General features: G+C 52.7%; 4 protein-coding genes across 4 annotated transcripts; 1 reads left to right on the top strand and 3 right to left on the bottom strand.

Moving 5' to 3' along the window:
• Positions 1 to 588: 588 nt before the first annotated feature.
• AB675_6599 (uncharacterized protein) lies at positions 589 to 2085 on the top strand (the record flags this gene model as incomplete). Its single annotated transcript, XM_018146900.1, has 3 exons — positions 589 to 862; positions 919 to 1388; positions 1432 to 2085. The coding sequence occupies 3 exons, from the start codon at positions 589 to 591 to the stop codon at positions 2083 to 2085; spliced, it is 1398 nt and encodes a 465-aa protein (XP_018003715.1).
• A 2350-nt stretch (positions 2086 to 4435) lies between these two features.
• On the bottom strand, positions 4436 to 4891 carry AB675_6600 (uncharacterized protein; the record flags this gene model as incomplete). The annotated part of the gene is made up of 1 exon (XM_018146903.1): positions 4436 to 4891. One exon carries the CDS (start codon positions 4889 to 4891, stop codon positions 4436 to 4438), a length of 456 nt encoding a protein of 151 aa, XP_018003991.1.
• Positions 4892 to 5583: 692 nt separating this feature from the next.
• On the bottom strand, positions 5584 to 8466 carry AB675_6601 (Vacuolar membrane protease; the record flags this gene model as incomplete). Its single annotated transcript, XM_018146904.1, has 1 exon — positions 5584 to 8466. The coding sequence occupies one exon, from the start codon at positions 8464 to 8466 to the stop codon at positions 5584 to 5586; it is 2883 nt and encodes a 960-aa protein (XP_018003915.1).
• A 440-nt stretch (positions 8467 to 8906) lies between these two features.
• AB675_6602 (Maltose permease MAL31) lies at positions 8907 to 10731 on the bottom strand (the record flags this gene model as incomplete). Its single annotated transcript, XM_018146905.1, has 6 exons — positions 8907 to 9484; positions 9540 to 9805; positions 9853 to 9921; positions 10013 to 10399; positions 10447 to 10479; positions 10535 to 10731. The coding sequence occupies 6 exons, from the start codon at positions 10729 to 10731 to the stop codon at positions 8907 to 8909; spliced, it is 1530 nt and encodes a 509-aa protein (XP_018004030.1).
• Positions 10732 to 13427: the final 2696 nt, after the last annotated feature.

A 13427-nucleotide genomic window follows, 5' to 3' on the forward strand; every position in this document is an offset into this window, starting at 1 on the left:
TACACTCTGACATTGTACTTGCTTCAGCTCCGTCAACGCTCGCAAGCCCGCCCCAACTTTCGATCGTCCAGGTCCAAGTTACTGCTCCAGCACGTTACCACTAGTGCTTGAACGTTGTCGGCCACATCGGAAGCCGTTGAGCTGCACTCACTCCCGCGCTTGGCACGATCTATAGCCGTTCTCGATCCGGTAACGTCTCGATGGATCATGCCGGTCTGGGGACGTCTTTGCTCACATTGTGCCATCATCCAGGTATGCTGTTTCCAGATCCGGCATCGTCGACAAGACTCTGCAGTGTCGCAGCACAAGCTCCTGTGCTGACTGAAGCGAGCGACCTCAAATTCACAGAAGTATATAGAGGCGAGTCCAAACCATGACCATCCTCGATCTTGGTCTTCACCCAACACAGGCTTGTCCCTCATTCACACGGTCTCTCTTTCTTTACCCTGCATTTCATTCTTTCATTCCGTTCCTGGCGAACGTTTTCTAACCACATAAGGCTGGTGCTAATTTATCGTTCACGACTGTCATTGAGCATATACGAATCCTAACGGTACTTGTAAATTTTACTGACCACACGACGACATCATGAGATATACTGAGATCGTCGCCGCTTCGGCCCTCGTGGCCACTGCTGCTGCTCGCGCAAACGTCAACAGCAGCCCACTGGGCAGCCGCATGCATGCTCGCGACATGAAGCTGTCGCGTCGAGAGGTCCCTCAGGAACAGTCGCACAAGCCGATCCTCGTCAAAACCCAGGAGATGCTTCTGCTCGACAACCCAAACCAGATCGTGGATTCCGTCTTTGGTCTGCTTGGTAATGCGGCGGCCTCGGAAGGCGCAGGACTCATCACCGACTTCGGTACGCAGAACCCACCATCCCTTTTTCTGATTTCGCAACTAACATTCTGCTCCCAGACTGCCTCCAGCAAGCCACCGCTGACCAAGCATTCACCAATGCTGTTGCAGCTGGTGACCTCGAAGGCCAGGTTGCCGCTCTGCAGTACCGTGCACTAGAGCGCAACACCGGTCAGGTCGGCCTTGCATCGGTCGACTGCACTGCTCTCCAAGCCGTGAACCCGGAAATCGCTGCCATTTCTCAGCACCAAGACCCTGCTTCCGATGGTGCCGCAGACATCAACAAGGCCATCGTTCTCGAGCTCGCCATCCAGATCGCGTCCATCGGCGGCGACCCACTCCAGGCAATCAACTCCGGCACATTTGAGCCTGGCGACGTCGGTGACCCCACTGCCGCCGGCAACACCTGCAATGTTGCGGACGATGCCGAGGGCTGCATTTTCTCCCAGAACCTGCTTGTACCTGACGCTTCAGAGGACGAGATCGCCGCCGCCGTTGCTGCTGGCGTGGTCGATAACGTTACCCAGAACGTGACCGAGATTGTGGACAACAACGCCGCAGCGAACGCCACAGGCGATGCACAAGCCAGCTGATGCCGAAGCAAAAGCGAAGGCCGACGCCGACAAGGCCAAGAAGGAAGCCGAGGACGAAGCCAAGAAAGCCCAAGAGAAAGCCGATAAGCTCAAGCAAGACCAAAAAGTAAAGGACAACAAGAACAAGAACAAGGATAAGGATAACAACAAGAACAAGAACAGGAAGGATAACAACGACGACAAGTTCAACAAGAACGACTACAACAACGAGATCATCCGCCAGAAGAACTTCGACATCATCCTTGTTCAGCAGCTCGCCGCACAAGCCATCTTCGACGTGCAGGCTCATGCTTGGCAGCTCATTGCGCAGAAGCAAGCTGAGCTTGAGCTGTTGCTGCTACAGCAACAGATCGACCAGTTGCTCTTCCAGCAGCAGTTCTTCCAGTTCAGTCAGACTATCGTCATCAACTTCAGCTTCGCTGTTAATCAGTACATCGGCATTTTGGGTAGCAACCAGCAGGTGCTTAACCTTGGCGGTCTCCAGAATATTGACTTCCTGAACCAGTTCGTTGGTCAGTACCTGGGTGGACTGCAGGATATACAGAAGCTGCTCGATTTCGGCCAGGTCGGTCATGGAAGTGGCAACCTTGCGCAACTGTTCCAGGGCTTCACTGGGCTTCAGGCATCTTACTGAGAGGCTAGCGATGTTTTGCGTTTCTTATTACGATGGGGATGGCTGCGGCATCAAGGGAGAATATTTGGGCTCCAACACGGAGTTTGCATGAAAGGTGCACGCATAGCCGTAGGATACCAGCTGGACCAGACGGTCACAGAAGGGAAATAGGCAATTCGCTCTTAGCGAGAATGCTGCAATCGCTAAAAAATAAACAAGGACTTTGACACTTACTTCAGAAGCGAGCGGGTGAGACTAAACGTAGCACACCCGATCGGCTAATTGTAGCACACTTCCCATGCAAACTTGACGAGGTGTCATAATTAGAGAAATCTATTGAAATAGCAATACACCACATCTTGGAGTCTAAAAGATGGCACTTTAGGCCTTCCAGGGGCTACACCCCTAGAAGGAGTTCACCCAGCACTCACCAATCTACTTTCTCACACCCTTTTCAAGCAAGACTTAAGCATCAATCAAGTACAAGTCAGATACAAGTCAGATATAAGAGGTGCAAGTGAGGTGTAAGTGAGGTGTAAGTGAGGTGCAAGTGAGTTGTGAATGAGGTGTAAGTGATAAGGGAAGTCTAGAGGAAAGCCTGGAGAGAAGTCTAGAGAGAAGCCTAAAGAGAATTCTGGAGGAAAGTCTGGAGAGAAGCTCTAGAGACAAGTTTTAGGGCTTGACCCTAGAGGTAAGCCTAGAGAGAAGCTCTAGGGGCAAGTTTTAGGGCCAGGCCCTGGGGGTAAGCCTGGAGAGAAGCTCTAGAGGCAAGTTTTGAGCCTAGGCCCTGGAGGTAAGCCTAAAAGAGAGCCTGTAGATTAGGTAAAGCTTATGTCTAAATGAGGTGGAGATTATTCAACTTTAGGTGCAGATTGTAACTTACTGTATGCATACCCGTAAATATGAAGGTGTGCGACACTTAGCGAAACGGGTGTGCTACGATTAGTCTCACCCGAAGCGAGCCTTGCCCAAACATACGTGTTTCATCCTCCAACTGTGACGCTTCATCTGTTGAACTGTGTTCGCATGACCCGAGACACTTCCCACGAACGATGAATATCGAAAATCGGCCGCTCCAACGGCCGGCGCTCGAACAAGAGCAATGGTGCGGCCAAGTGTGTGAACATTGTGGCTGACAGGAGGTGTAGCAATGACCCCCTTCCGTGGTTCACACGGCGGGAAGTCATTGTTTGAGAGCTTCGGCATTGATGACTTCCGTCCACCATGTCCATTCCGGTCGAAGAGCATACTGATGTAGGGCGTGAGCGCCATCGCCTGCTCTGTAGGCAAATGACAGTTCGATATGTCTCTAGGCGCAATAACATAGTATCGTCCGGCGGCACCGAGGTCACGTGGTTTGCCCGAAGATGTCCGATGACCCCCGAGTTCGACCCTGCTCACCACCACCCATCACATCGATTTTCACGAACTTGCCGCGCCGACCACGAAACCTTTGGGGATCCATGGGAAGCTCGCCAATGGCCCTCTTGGTCCAGCTCTAAGCTTCGGGGCGGCTCTGCTCCCGCAGGGCCAGCCATTTCGCGAAAACAGCTCTTCCGACCAACTATTTTGAGGTCCGTCAATCCGGTGAAATGTGTCATGAAATTGGCATCAATCGATAGCCACAGTCTCAAACTATCGGTTTGCCTTGGGGCAGCTATCTGCGAAACGTCTTTGTGTCGCTATGCCGTCCGAAAGCAAGGATAAGTACACAAAGTCTTGGCATTGGGCACGGCGCCGACGTTGAAGTGACGACCACCGGATCGCGCCTAATTCTGCCAGATGTGTCGCCGAATGACTTGCCAAAGCCTCACTCCAGACATCAGCCTGATGTAAGAAGCGAACAAGTCGTTTGTATGGAACAATGCAGCACTTTTCCTTAGCTCTGGGATCCATACCATGGGCGAAAGTGCAGAGGGCCCATACCTCCGAGTTCAAGGCCATCCACTAAATGGATGTCTCTGCGAAAACATCACGACCAATCGCCCGACATGGACCGCGCTTTCGACATCCATCTGCCGGTCGAGAGGCGCCCAGAGCAGAACCAAAACAAAATTTCGGTCCGGGCACCCTACCATGGGCCGGCAGATCGATGTTGGATGCATAACGCAGCTTCTTTCCAGAAGGCGCATATTCCTCAGGCTCGTGTCAGCACAGTAAGTAGACGATATGCTGGGTTGAAAGGCAGGTACATCAGGTCGCGACCTCGATGAGCCGCTCCTTCCTCAAGTTGTTGGATGTTATCTGCTGGTGGCAGATGCTGTGAACTACCGAATGCATGACAGGTAAGGTCAGCGCTCAAACTAGTTCATTCAATGAACGTGAACATCAGCGGGAGGCGGTCGTGAGCCTGTGTCTTGCCACTCTGTCCTCATCTAGCGCTCCCTCGCTCCTTCCCTCCTTGCGAGACTTCCTTGGACGGCTCGGTCCTCATGCCTCCTCCCGCATGAGCACTGACGCTGCCTTCACTCTGCCCCTCCTTGTCCCCGCCCTGCCGCCCCTTGTCCTCACCGGCATCTTCAGTTCCACCACCACCCACCGACTGCGCCACAGCCCCGCCGTCCCTCTGCGTTCTGTTCCCCTCTCCAGCATCTGAGCCCATTACAGCAACGGCAGAAAACCCCACGCCTTCCACATTCCCCAGCTCCAACTGCAGACCGTCAAAACCCCCGTCGCCATCACTCTCAAGCAAGACACAATCCCATCCCAACAGCATATCGACCGGCAGCGCGCCGTTCACCGCTAGCATGCGAGCATGGGCGCGGCACAACTCTTGGTGGCGGCGAACGAAGGCTGTTTGCTGAGCATGAAAGTCGTGTGGATCCATTTTGTGCGAGTAAGGTGGAGCCTGGCTGAGAAGGGTGATGTGAGGGACTGGCGAATGGGTGTTGAGTTGGCAGGGGGGCCGGATAGAGATTGTTCGCAAGGGGCGGTAGTGACAGAGGCGTATCGCGATCGAGGGGTCTCTTCGGTGGACGATACAGGTCCTTCCAGGTACTCGCGAGATTGGCGGCTTCTATAGGTGGGTCGTGAAAGGACGTGGTCTGAGTCTGGATATTCATGTCGAAGCAGCGAACAAGTGAGGCTCGGAAATATAGGGAGCAATGGCCGTTCGAGCCTTGCCTAACTGGTGTTTGTCATTGCTCAAACACATGCATGATTCCACCGGCTGTGTCTACGATTGCGGTCGGGCGTGTGCAGCAAGTCCTATATGGAGTCGACGTGTACTCCTACACAAGACCGGATGACCATCAGTAGGGCTTATCTGTCTTCGGCTGACCAGTGGTTACAATCGAGATCGGACTACACGCCTTTAGCTGAGTGCGTGTCGAGGATCCCGCTTTTGACATAAGACCTACGATCGAGACATGAAGAGAACAAGTCATGTTCAGGATTGGAGCAATCTGGTTGATGAAGTATGGAGGAGGGCTTCTAGCCACCGACCATGCCGCGCTCAAAAGACTAGGTGACCGCCCCTAATGCAATCACTGCCCTTGATGACCAATGCAAAACGCCCGCTCATACTTCAAAATGCTTATAGCCTTCAAGAAGTCCATCGCCAGCTTTCGTGACAGCCACCCAGTCAGGCATGTAATGTACAGCCTCGTCCCAAGCCGGCAGAACGCCTCGCTGATTGACATCACTCCACAGACAGACGGCCTTTCCATGCATTGTGCCATTCTTAAGCATATCTGCATTCCATCTCACATCGACTTCCCAGCGCCGATCCCATTCACGAGACCACAGTCGTATCTCCTTACTGCCGCCCTCGGGAACAGACTTGAAGCGCTCGTCTCTCGGGCCTTGCCCCTTGACTTTGAAATGCTGGATGGGCTCGTCAAAGACCAGCTTACAAGCTCTCGTGTTCCTCCCCTCAATGCTGAAACGTGCCCTGACCAGATCACTGTTATTGCTAGTCTTAGTGACATTCAGTTCAAGCCAGTGCGAGTATGGTTTCCCCGCCACTGATTGCGTGTCAATGTTGGCGGCGTGCGGATCTAAGCCCGGGAAAGAGTATCTCCGGCGCTCAACGAAGCCGTCCACACTGGTCCATGCCAAGTTCTCTTCATCGGCACTTGGTAGCGATAGAATCGCAGTCCGTGCGAAGACTGTCGGACCCAGTATTGTGACGTTATTGCTTCCCGTATCGAGATCGATCGTCTGCTGGAAGAACAGCTTCAATCGATTGTTGCCGGAGAATGGAAAGGCGATGAGGTTGTAGATAATAGTCCCGATCAAGACAAGTAATAAGAACGTGGGAACGTGCCAGGAGAATCTGTGAATGAAGGGGACAACGGGCGAGAACAAGATAATCGTAAAGATCGCCATGGAGAGATATACCAGAAACACAGAACTCCCATCCGGTCCAGTCTGACCGAGGCCGTCCAGTAAAGTGAACGCCATCTGGCCAACGATGACAATGTTGACAGGGACAATGGCCAGAAATTGCAAGATCCACATCCAGTTCCACTGGTCTTTCGCCCATCCCTGCTCAGAGTTGCCATTCGAAGTAGCGTCCTTAACATCACCTTCGTGTTCGTCCTCACCTGATCGAGTCTTGTAATTTCTGAAGCCAGACCCGCCACGTCTCGAGAGCAAGCCTGACGTTTCGTCTGTTTCCTCTTCCTCTTGCTCTTCAGTCTGGTCTCCATCTTCACTTGGCCGGCCAGGTCGAGATGAGCTTGGAGCTGTGGTAGCCACATACTCCTCGAAGTTTTGGTCGCAGAAGACCTCCTTCTTTTGCAACGAGAACATCTCCAGATAGGAAAGCAGGGTAGCCAGCCATGCAGCTGCCGCAAAAATCAGAACGAAGTAGCCTGAGGTTACATGTAGCTGCTGCTCTCCCACAGTGGCGGCGACGAGGACTACCCACCAAGCTGTCCAGATCCAGCCCAAACCGTACGCTCGTGTTAGTGCAGAAGGTCTACCATAGTCGGCCATGCGACTTAGGAACCATGAGACGAACACAAAGGATGCGACCATCATACTCCAAACAGCCCATTCGCTGCTGTGTACGATGAACTGGTTTTCTTTGAACAGCAAATAAGCAAGGGCCACTGGAGCAGCGCAGGAAATCAGGAGAATGATTGGGAAGCGAAAAAAGCCTCGCCATCCGCCTAAGGATATCTTGTCGTCTCCATCAATGACGTGATATCTGCTAGTTCCCGAGAACAGGTACATCTTGTCTGCGGCGTACAGCAATAACATCACGACTCCGAGTATGACTGGGCCAGCGGCGAGTAACGTCACAGAAACGGCGAAGAGCGTGTGCATTTGGAAGACCACAAGTCGCGTGCCGAAGATATCGAACCATACGCCCTGGTGACCAGGAGTCTTCCCTGCCTTCAGATTCGTCTCCAGTGGATGAGAGCTCAGCTTCTTCGTTGTGACAAGAGCTGCCGAGAGCATATGCCAGAGCGAGCTCTTGCTCGTGTGCTGAATGTCGTCCTGGTTCGTATGATACCGTGCTCTTGGCTTCATGAAGGCAACATCCAGTCCGCGTAGGCCCATGACGCCATTGAAGACGACATAGTCGGTCTGGCTACGCACGAGCCCTCGATTGAAGCCATCGGCCAACATGCTCGTGCCCCAAGGGTGTGGCGAATTGGCATAGGCTTTCGTGATTTCTGCATCTGTACTTCTGAACATCGCTGCACGACCTCCAGCTCCAGCACCCTCGAGGTTGAGGAACGAGCTTACCAGCTTGGACGTGGGATGCTGACTGAAGACATTGGCCCCATTAAGAAAGTCCTCCTCGCCATCGTTGAACAGCAATACTATTCCATGTTCTGGCGTATTGCCAGACATGGTATAGTACTTGAACAGTTGGATCAAGGTGATTACACCCATACCGTCATCGGTAGCACCGTAGCCAGAGGATACTGAATCGTAGTGTGCGTTTACGAGGAGACATTTCCGATGCTGCGGCGGTATCTCTGCCGCGCTCAACCACTCTGGATCATCTTCTTTGCCCGGGATGTATGCGATCACGTTCTTTGCTTCGAAGTAGACGCTGGTGCCACTGCCAGGCTCTGAGGGACGACCGGACGTGGAGTAGGTTAAGTTGGACACATCGTCGTCGAAGATATGTGCGATCTGCGTAGAAGTGGCCGACGTGGTATTTGAGTTCTCCTTCGCAATTTGTTGCAGCCGACCAAGCAGCCAATCGTGGGCTTCATCGTTGGCTCGACTGTTGTATGGATGGTAACTCGCCGTCAGCCGCCGGAGATCGAGCCATGCTTCGTCGAGGTCAATGCCCTGCACAGGACGAGCATTGCGTGGGGCGGACGGAACGCCGGTCTGGACGACGATGAGGGGAACAAGAACAGCAATGAGCACCACGCTGACAATGAGTGTGACAGGACCTCTGCTGAATGCAAGTGGGTTGGAGAGCTTAGCCATGCCGGTTGCTTCTGTTTCGAGCCGTCGAAATTAGGCGCTATCAATGCATATCTAGGTAGCTTGTCAATGTTTTAGTCGAGGATGTTACTGATATGTGCCTTGAGTACTTAGGTACCAGTATGTTAGCTGTCTGGGAGAGGTCGTGCCCCGTCAGGAGCGACCGAAGACGAGCATGCCATGTGATGCAGAGCGGGGAGCAGTTGCGATGATGATTCTCCAGGTTCGAGGTTCGAAAACTCCAAGGCGACTTAGAACTTTTGGCTGCACGTCATTCATGCCGCCAAGACGCAAGGCCTATCACCTATGAAGCGTGGAATGCTTCCTCATACATCAAGAACATGGCACGATAGGTTTATACGCTCAATAGTCATTGCCTACTTGTTCAAGTCCCTCGACTTCTACCATAGCCAATGAGCTACCACGGCTGCCCCAACGACAGATCAACGCTCAAAAGTATACGACTTGAACTGGCGAGTTGGTACGTTCTTCTCGAACATATGATCCAGCTCTTCATACGTTCTCCCCTTAAATTCAGGCACCCGGAAGTACGCCCAAACCCACGAAATCGTGGCGAGCCCGCCGAAGAAGAACCCGAGCTTGCCGCGTAGATTAGCTTGATCTGGGTTGATCATGTAAGGGATGGCGACAGTCATAACGATTCCCATTGTTGCCTGAGCCGCTGTAGCCACGCCGATGGTCTTGCTCCTCACTCTTGTCGCAGAGGCCTCGCAAATAATGACGAAGCAGATTGGACCGACGGACCAGCCATAGATGAAGTTCCAAATCAGCATCAGCACTGCTTGAGCCCATGAAAGACCAGGATGGTCTTCGTAATTCGGCGCGCAGTCAATGATGCCAATGATGAATTGCAGAGTGGCCAGCATCGCAAGACCGCCGATATAGATTCTGCGCCGGCCGACATGGATGAGCAGGACCCACGATAGCAGCGTACCGACGAAGCCACAGGCAAGGAAGCCGACCCCCATGTTGAAGGAATCCTCCGTGGGCAAGCCAGCCACTAAATCGCTTCACGTCAGTCACGAGCACGTGTAGCTTCCTCTAGGCGGACTTACAGGTGAAGAAGTAGGTGGCGTAGCCCACCAGGTAAATACCGCAAAGGACCTGAATCACATACACTCCCACAGAAATCTCAGTGCGCCTAATGTTGATCTTCTTGAAGCAGTCGGCGTACGTTGAGCCGGCCTCCATCTCACGCTCCAGCCTGTCGGTCTCGATGATCATGGCCAGAGCTGGCTTCACATCGACATTCTTTGATGCAAGTCGTTTCAAAGACTTCTCCGCTTCGGTGAATCGTCCTTGACGTTGAAGCCACCACGGACTAGCGCATTGTCAGCACTGGCTCGATCTATGGGCACGGGAGCTCACCTTTCAGGCGCGAAGGGCAGCCCAATGAGAATCACCGCCGGCCAGACCCATTGAGCGGCAAAGGGGCCACTTTTGCAGGTGTTAGTCTGAAGAGGTATCGGGAAGAACCAGAACCGGTAGATCGATGTTTCGCCGGATGCATGTTCACAGGTATACGTACGAATAGGCCCAGTGGCTGTCGAGCTTGGATGTACCAGCGATGACACCATTGGCGATGAGCTGCCCGGTGACGAACGCGATGTTGATGCAGCTAGTCAACACACCTCGAAGAGTCGTTGGACAGACTTCAGAAGCATAGGTTGGCGCGATGATGACATAGGTGCCCAAGACAAGTCCGCCGAGCAACTCACCCGCCAGCAGGACCGGAAGCGAGCGAGCGAAGAATTGAATGAAGACAATTCCAGTTGAGAAAATGACGCAGGCACCGAAGGTCTTCTTCCTGCCGAACCATTCCATGGGATAGGCTGCGAAGAACGCGCCCACGACCTGGCCGATAGGGCTGCCCATTGACAGTCCCGTCTGCCAAGCGCGGAAATGATATAGCCATCTTCGTAAAGATAGCCAAAGTCCTTCTGAAATGCCGGTGTAGCGTACAGATTACCCAGCAATTGAGGGTCAAAAGCCGCCCTGAGCCTCTGTGTTAGCACTGGACCTACGCCACGCTGGCAGTGATGCCACTCACATGACGACACCGAGAGAGAAGAATATAGCCCATCCTATCGCTGTGGGATACAACTTGACGGCGTCGGCAAACTTGAGGGCATGCTCTGCCTCGAATGCTTTCCGAGCTTCATTGTTGATCTCTTCGATCGGGGCAGCGGCGATTTCGGCGGCGTCAACCTTGTTGATTTCGACGTCCTTCAAGTCTGCTGAAGCCATCTTGAGGACTCCGGGCTGTTGTATCTGTTAGATTGAGAACATACAAAGCAATTAGGCCGGCGAAGGCGCAAAGTCCTGTGATAGCTGTCGACAGCACAGATAGCAGCCGAAGAGACGCTCCGCAACCTTGATAAGGGCATGAAGCTAGTAGAGCTCCATGTGTATCGAAGCGGCTACTGCCCGCAGCTTGGAGTGATGAGACCCTGGAAAGCCCCGCCATAAGCGAATGACCTGCTGCCGCGGAATCAGGGCGATAGCCATACGATAGCCACTATCAACCAGACTGCCAGTGGCTGGCCACGCGCTGCTAGCGACGATCCGGGTAGTGACTGGCCAACATTGGCTGAAGCATCAGTGGTAGAAAGCTTTGCAGAACCTACAACCTATCGTGTGGGCGAGGGGATTCAAGCGCCACATGGTAGGGGCAAGCTTCTTCTCCATATCCCAAGGAGAGGGGTGAGTTCATCCTCGGCCGCGATATCAAACTGTAAGTGGTCCAGACCTGGGCCGTTGCATAAAAGCCAGACGCTAGTGGTCCCTGTGACCTTGATAGCAGAACGATGACAATGCAACAGTGTGATATGAACGTCCATCGATATGAGGCAGGCAGTAGCTTACCACAGTACGATAACTATCTCGGGCGTAATCGCAAGAGGCAAGCTTGGCCCCTTGCTGGGCAACCTGCTGCGCGGTCTCTACCGCGGCATCCACTACTGGCTCCATTCATTTGTGCGCTTTCAGAATCGAGTTGCGGCAGGTTAAAGCTTCAGCGCTCGCGCATCACCACTTCAGATCCTCAGGTGCACGTAGAGACTTCAACAAGTTGTTGGCTACAATGCGACGCGTCGCTATACAGTGTACATAAGGCGCTCGTCCTCCTCCTCAAGAATGGTATGTCGAGGGCAAGCAAATGCTGATCGAGAACTTTTGGTATCCAGATAACATCAGCAACACATGTGCAAAGCTCAGGTTTGCTGGTCAAGCCCTTCAATTTGGCAAGAGTAATGACTTGAATGAAGAACCAAGATCGATGTATTGTGTTCTGAGCCACCAATGCGCCCATGATTAAGATCCACAATTTTAGATCAGTAGCCGTTGAACAGGAATTGCTCTTTGTCGCATTGGTGCATGCTTCCCGCATCGCATTAGTGAGCTCGAGACAGTGAAACCCCTCGAAAGGTCTCGGGCGTATCAGTATTCTCGTGAAAGCAAGGATGGCAAGTCGAACACTGTTTTCGTAATCGGAGCATTCGGTGCTATTGAGACATAGTTGCTGATGCTGAATAGCTATGATGTCGTAGTCGAGAGCATAAGGGTGTACGCGACACCGTTCCATGATTGCTAGATTGATAGCTCCTGCGAGTCGGTGCAGCTGCAAAAATCCATTATATAAGACTGGATGGAAATCGGCGATCAAAGATTCGATTCGCGATGTTGAGACCTCCGAGGCGACGAAGCCTAGGGATTGTGCTATGGGCGGTCTGTTTCTCCTTATATATGGAATGGCCGGTCGGGCGAGTTTGTCAGCTGCTGGTATCAATAGTGTCCTGCGACGAAGTTAGCAAGGAAACGGAAGCTGAAATCAGTGGTACGTGCTTCAGAATTTTAGTGTGTATCCTGTTGTCGAGAGTGAGCAGTCCACCACGTGCATCGAGGAGACGTTGCATGCCCAGACAATGAGCCTCGTAATCAGCTCCTTGTGCTTGCACGAAATACTCATACAACAACAGAATGGCGACGGCGCAGATCGTGTGGTCTTGCACGCTTCCATCCGCAATACGTTTCCGCAATCGTGATATTGCTTGTTGATAGAGAGCAGAACTCTGCGCGAGATCTGCTGGCCCCGAAAGTAATCAATGCGTCCCACGGTCGTGTAGAGTATGGCAGTCAGACAGCAGCCGTCAGTGAGTCCTTCAGGTAGATAGTCTGTGGATACAGGATCATAGTCCATCAGAAGTACATCCTGCAGCGGGTAGAAGAGAGTCGAGGTATCAAGAACTGTGCACGTCAGTGTTGCGCCTTTGCAATGATGGGAGGTCTTGTACAGTAGGGCAGGTATGTCAATGATTCAGCGTCAATGCCGTGGTCTACACCTGCAAGATAGATTGGCGACAGCGGTGATAAGGGAGTCGACCTGCTCAAAGGATAGATGTCCGAAGAGCTGTCGGTATCACTGCTCGGAGGTGTAAGGCGACCAGTATCCTCTATTAAGGCAACTTTCGTCTGTTTTGTGCTTTGTGGGTCGCATTGCGCTGTCGTTTCGCTCTGATGCTTGCGTACTTTCTTGCGCTTGTTCGGCTTCGACAGAACGAAGCGAATATTTGACGAGACAGCTTTGGCCGGAGCTCGTTTGGATTGCTGTCGTGCCTCAGTTGAGTGAGCATCTGACCGTGTCCTGTCCTGCCTATATACTGAGACCTTGATGTCCTTTTCATCCGAGATGCATGTTTCGTAGCTTTTCAGCTTTGTCTTCCTGCGCATGCCACGATCGACTATCAGCAAAGGACCCTGAGGATACAGCACAGTGTTACTCATTGTATGCTAACGCTTTCGAAACTCCGAACGACGTAAAGATCCGATGAGTATCAAAGGTAAGCAACAGGACTCGATTTTCGTTTCAGCCTCTTCAGGCCACCCATCACCTAAATACTGTAGTACACACCTACCGACGGGAGCTGTGGCGGGCTCAGCGTGCC

This window comes from Cyphellophora attinorum (genome assembly GCF_001299255.1).
Source record: "Cyphellophora attinorum strain CBS 131958 chromosome Unknown Contig4, whole genome shotgun sequence".
Taxonomy (NCBI): domain Eukaryota; kingdom Fungi; phylum Ascomycota; class Eurotiomycetes; order Chaetothyriales; family Cyphellophoraceae; genus Cyphellophora; species Cyphellophora attinorum.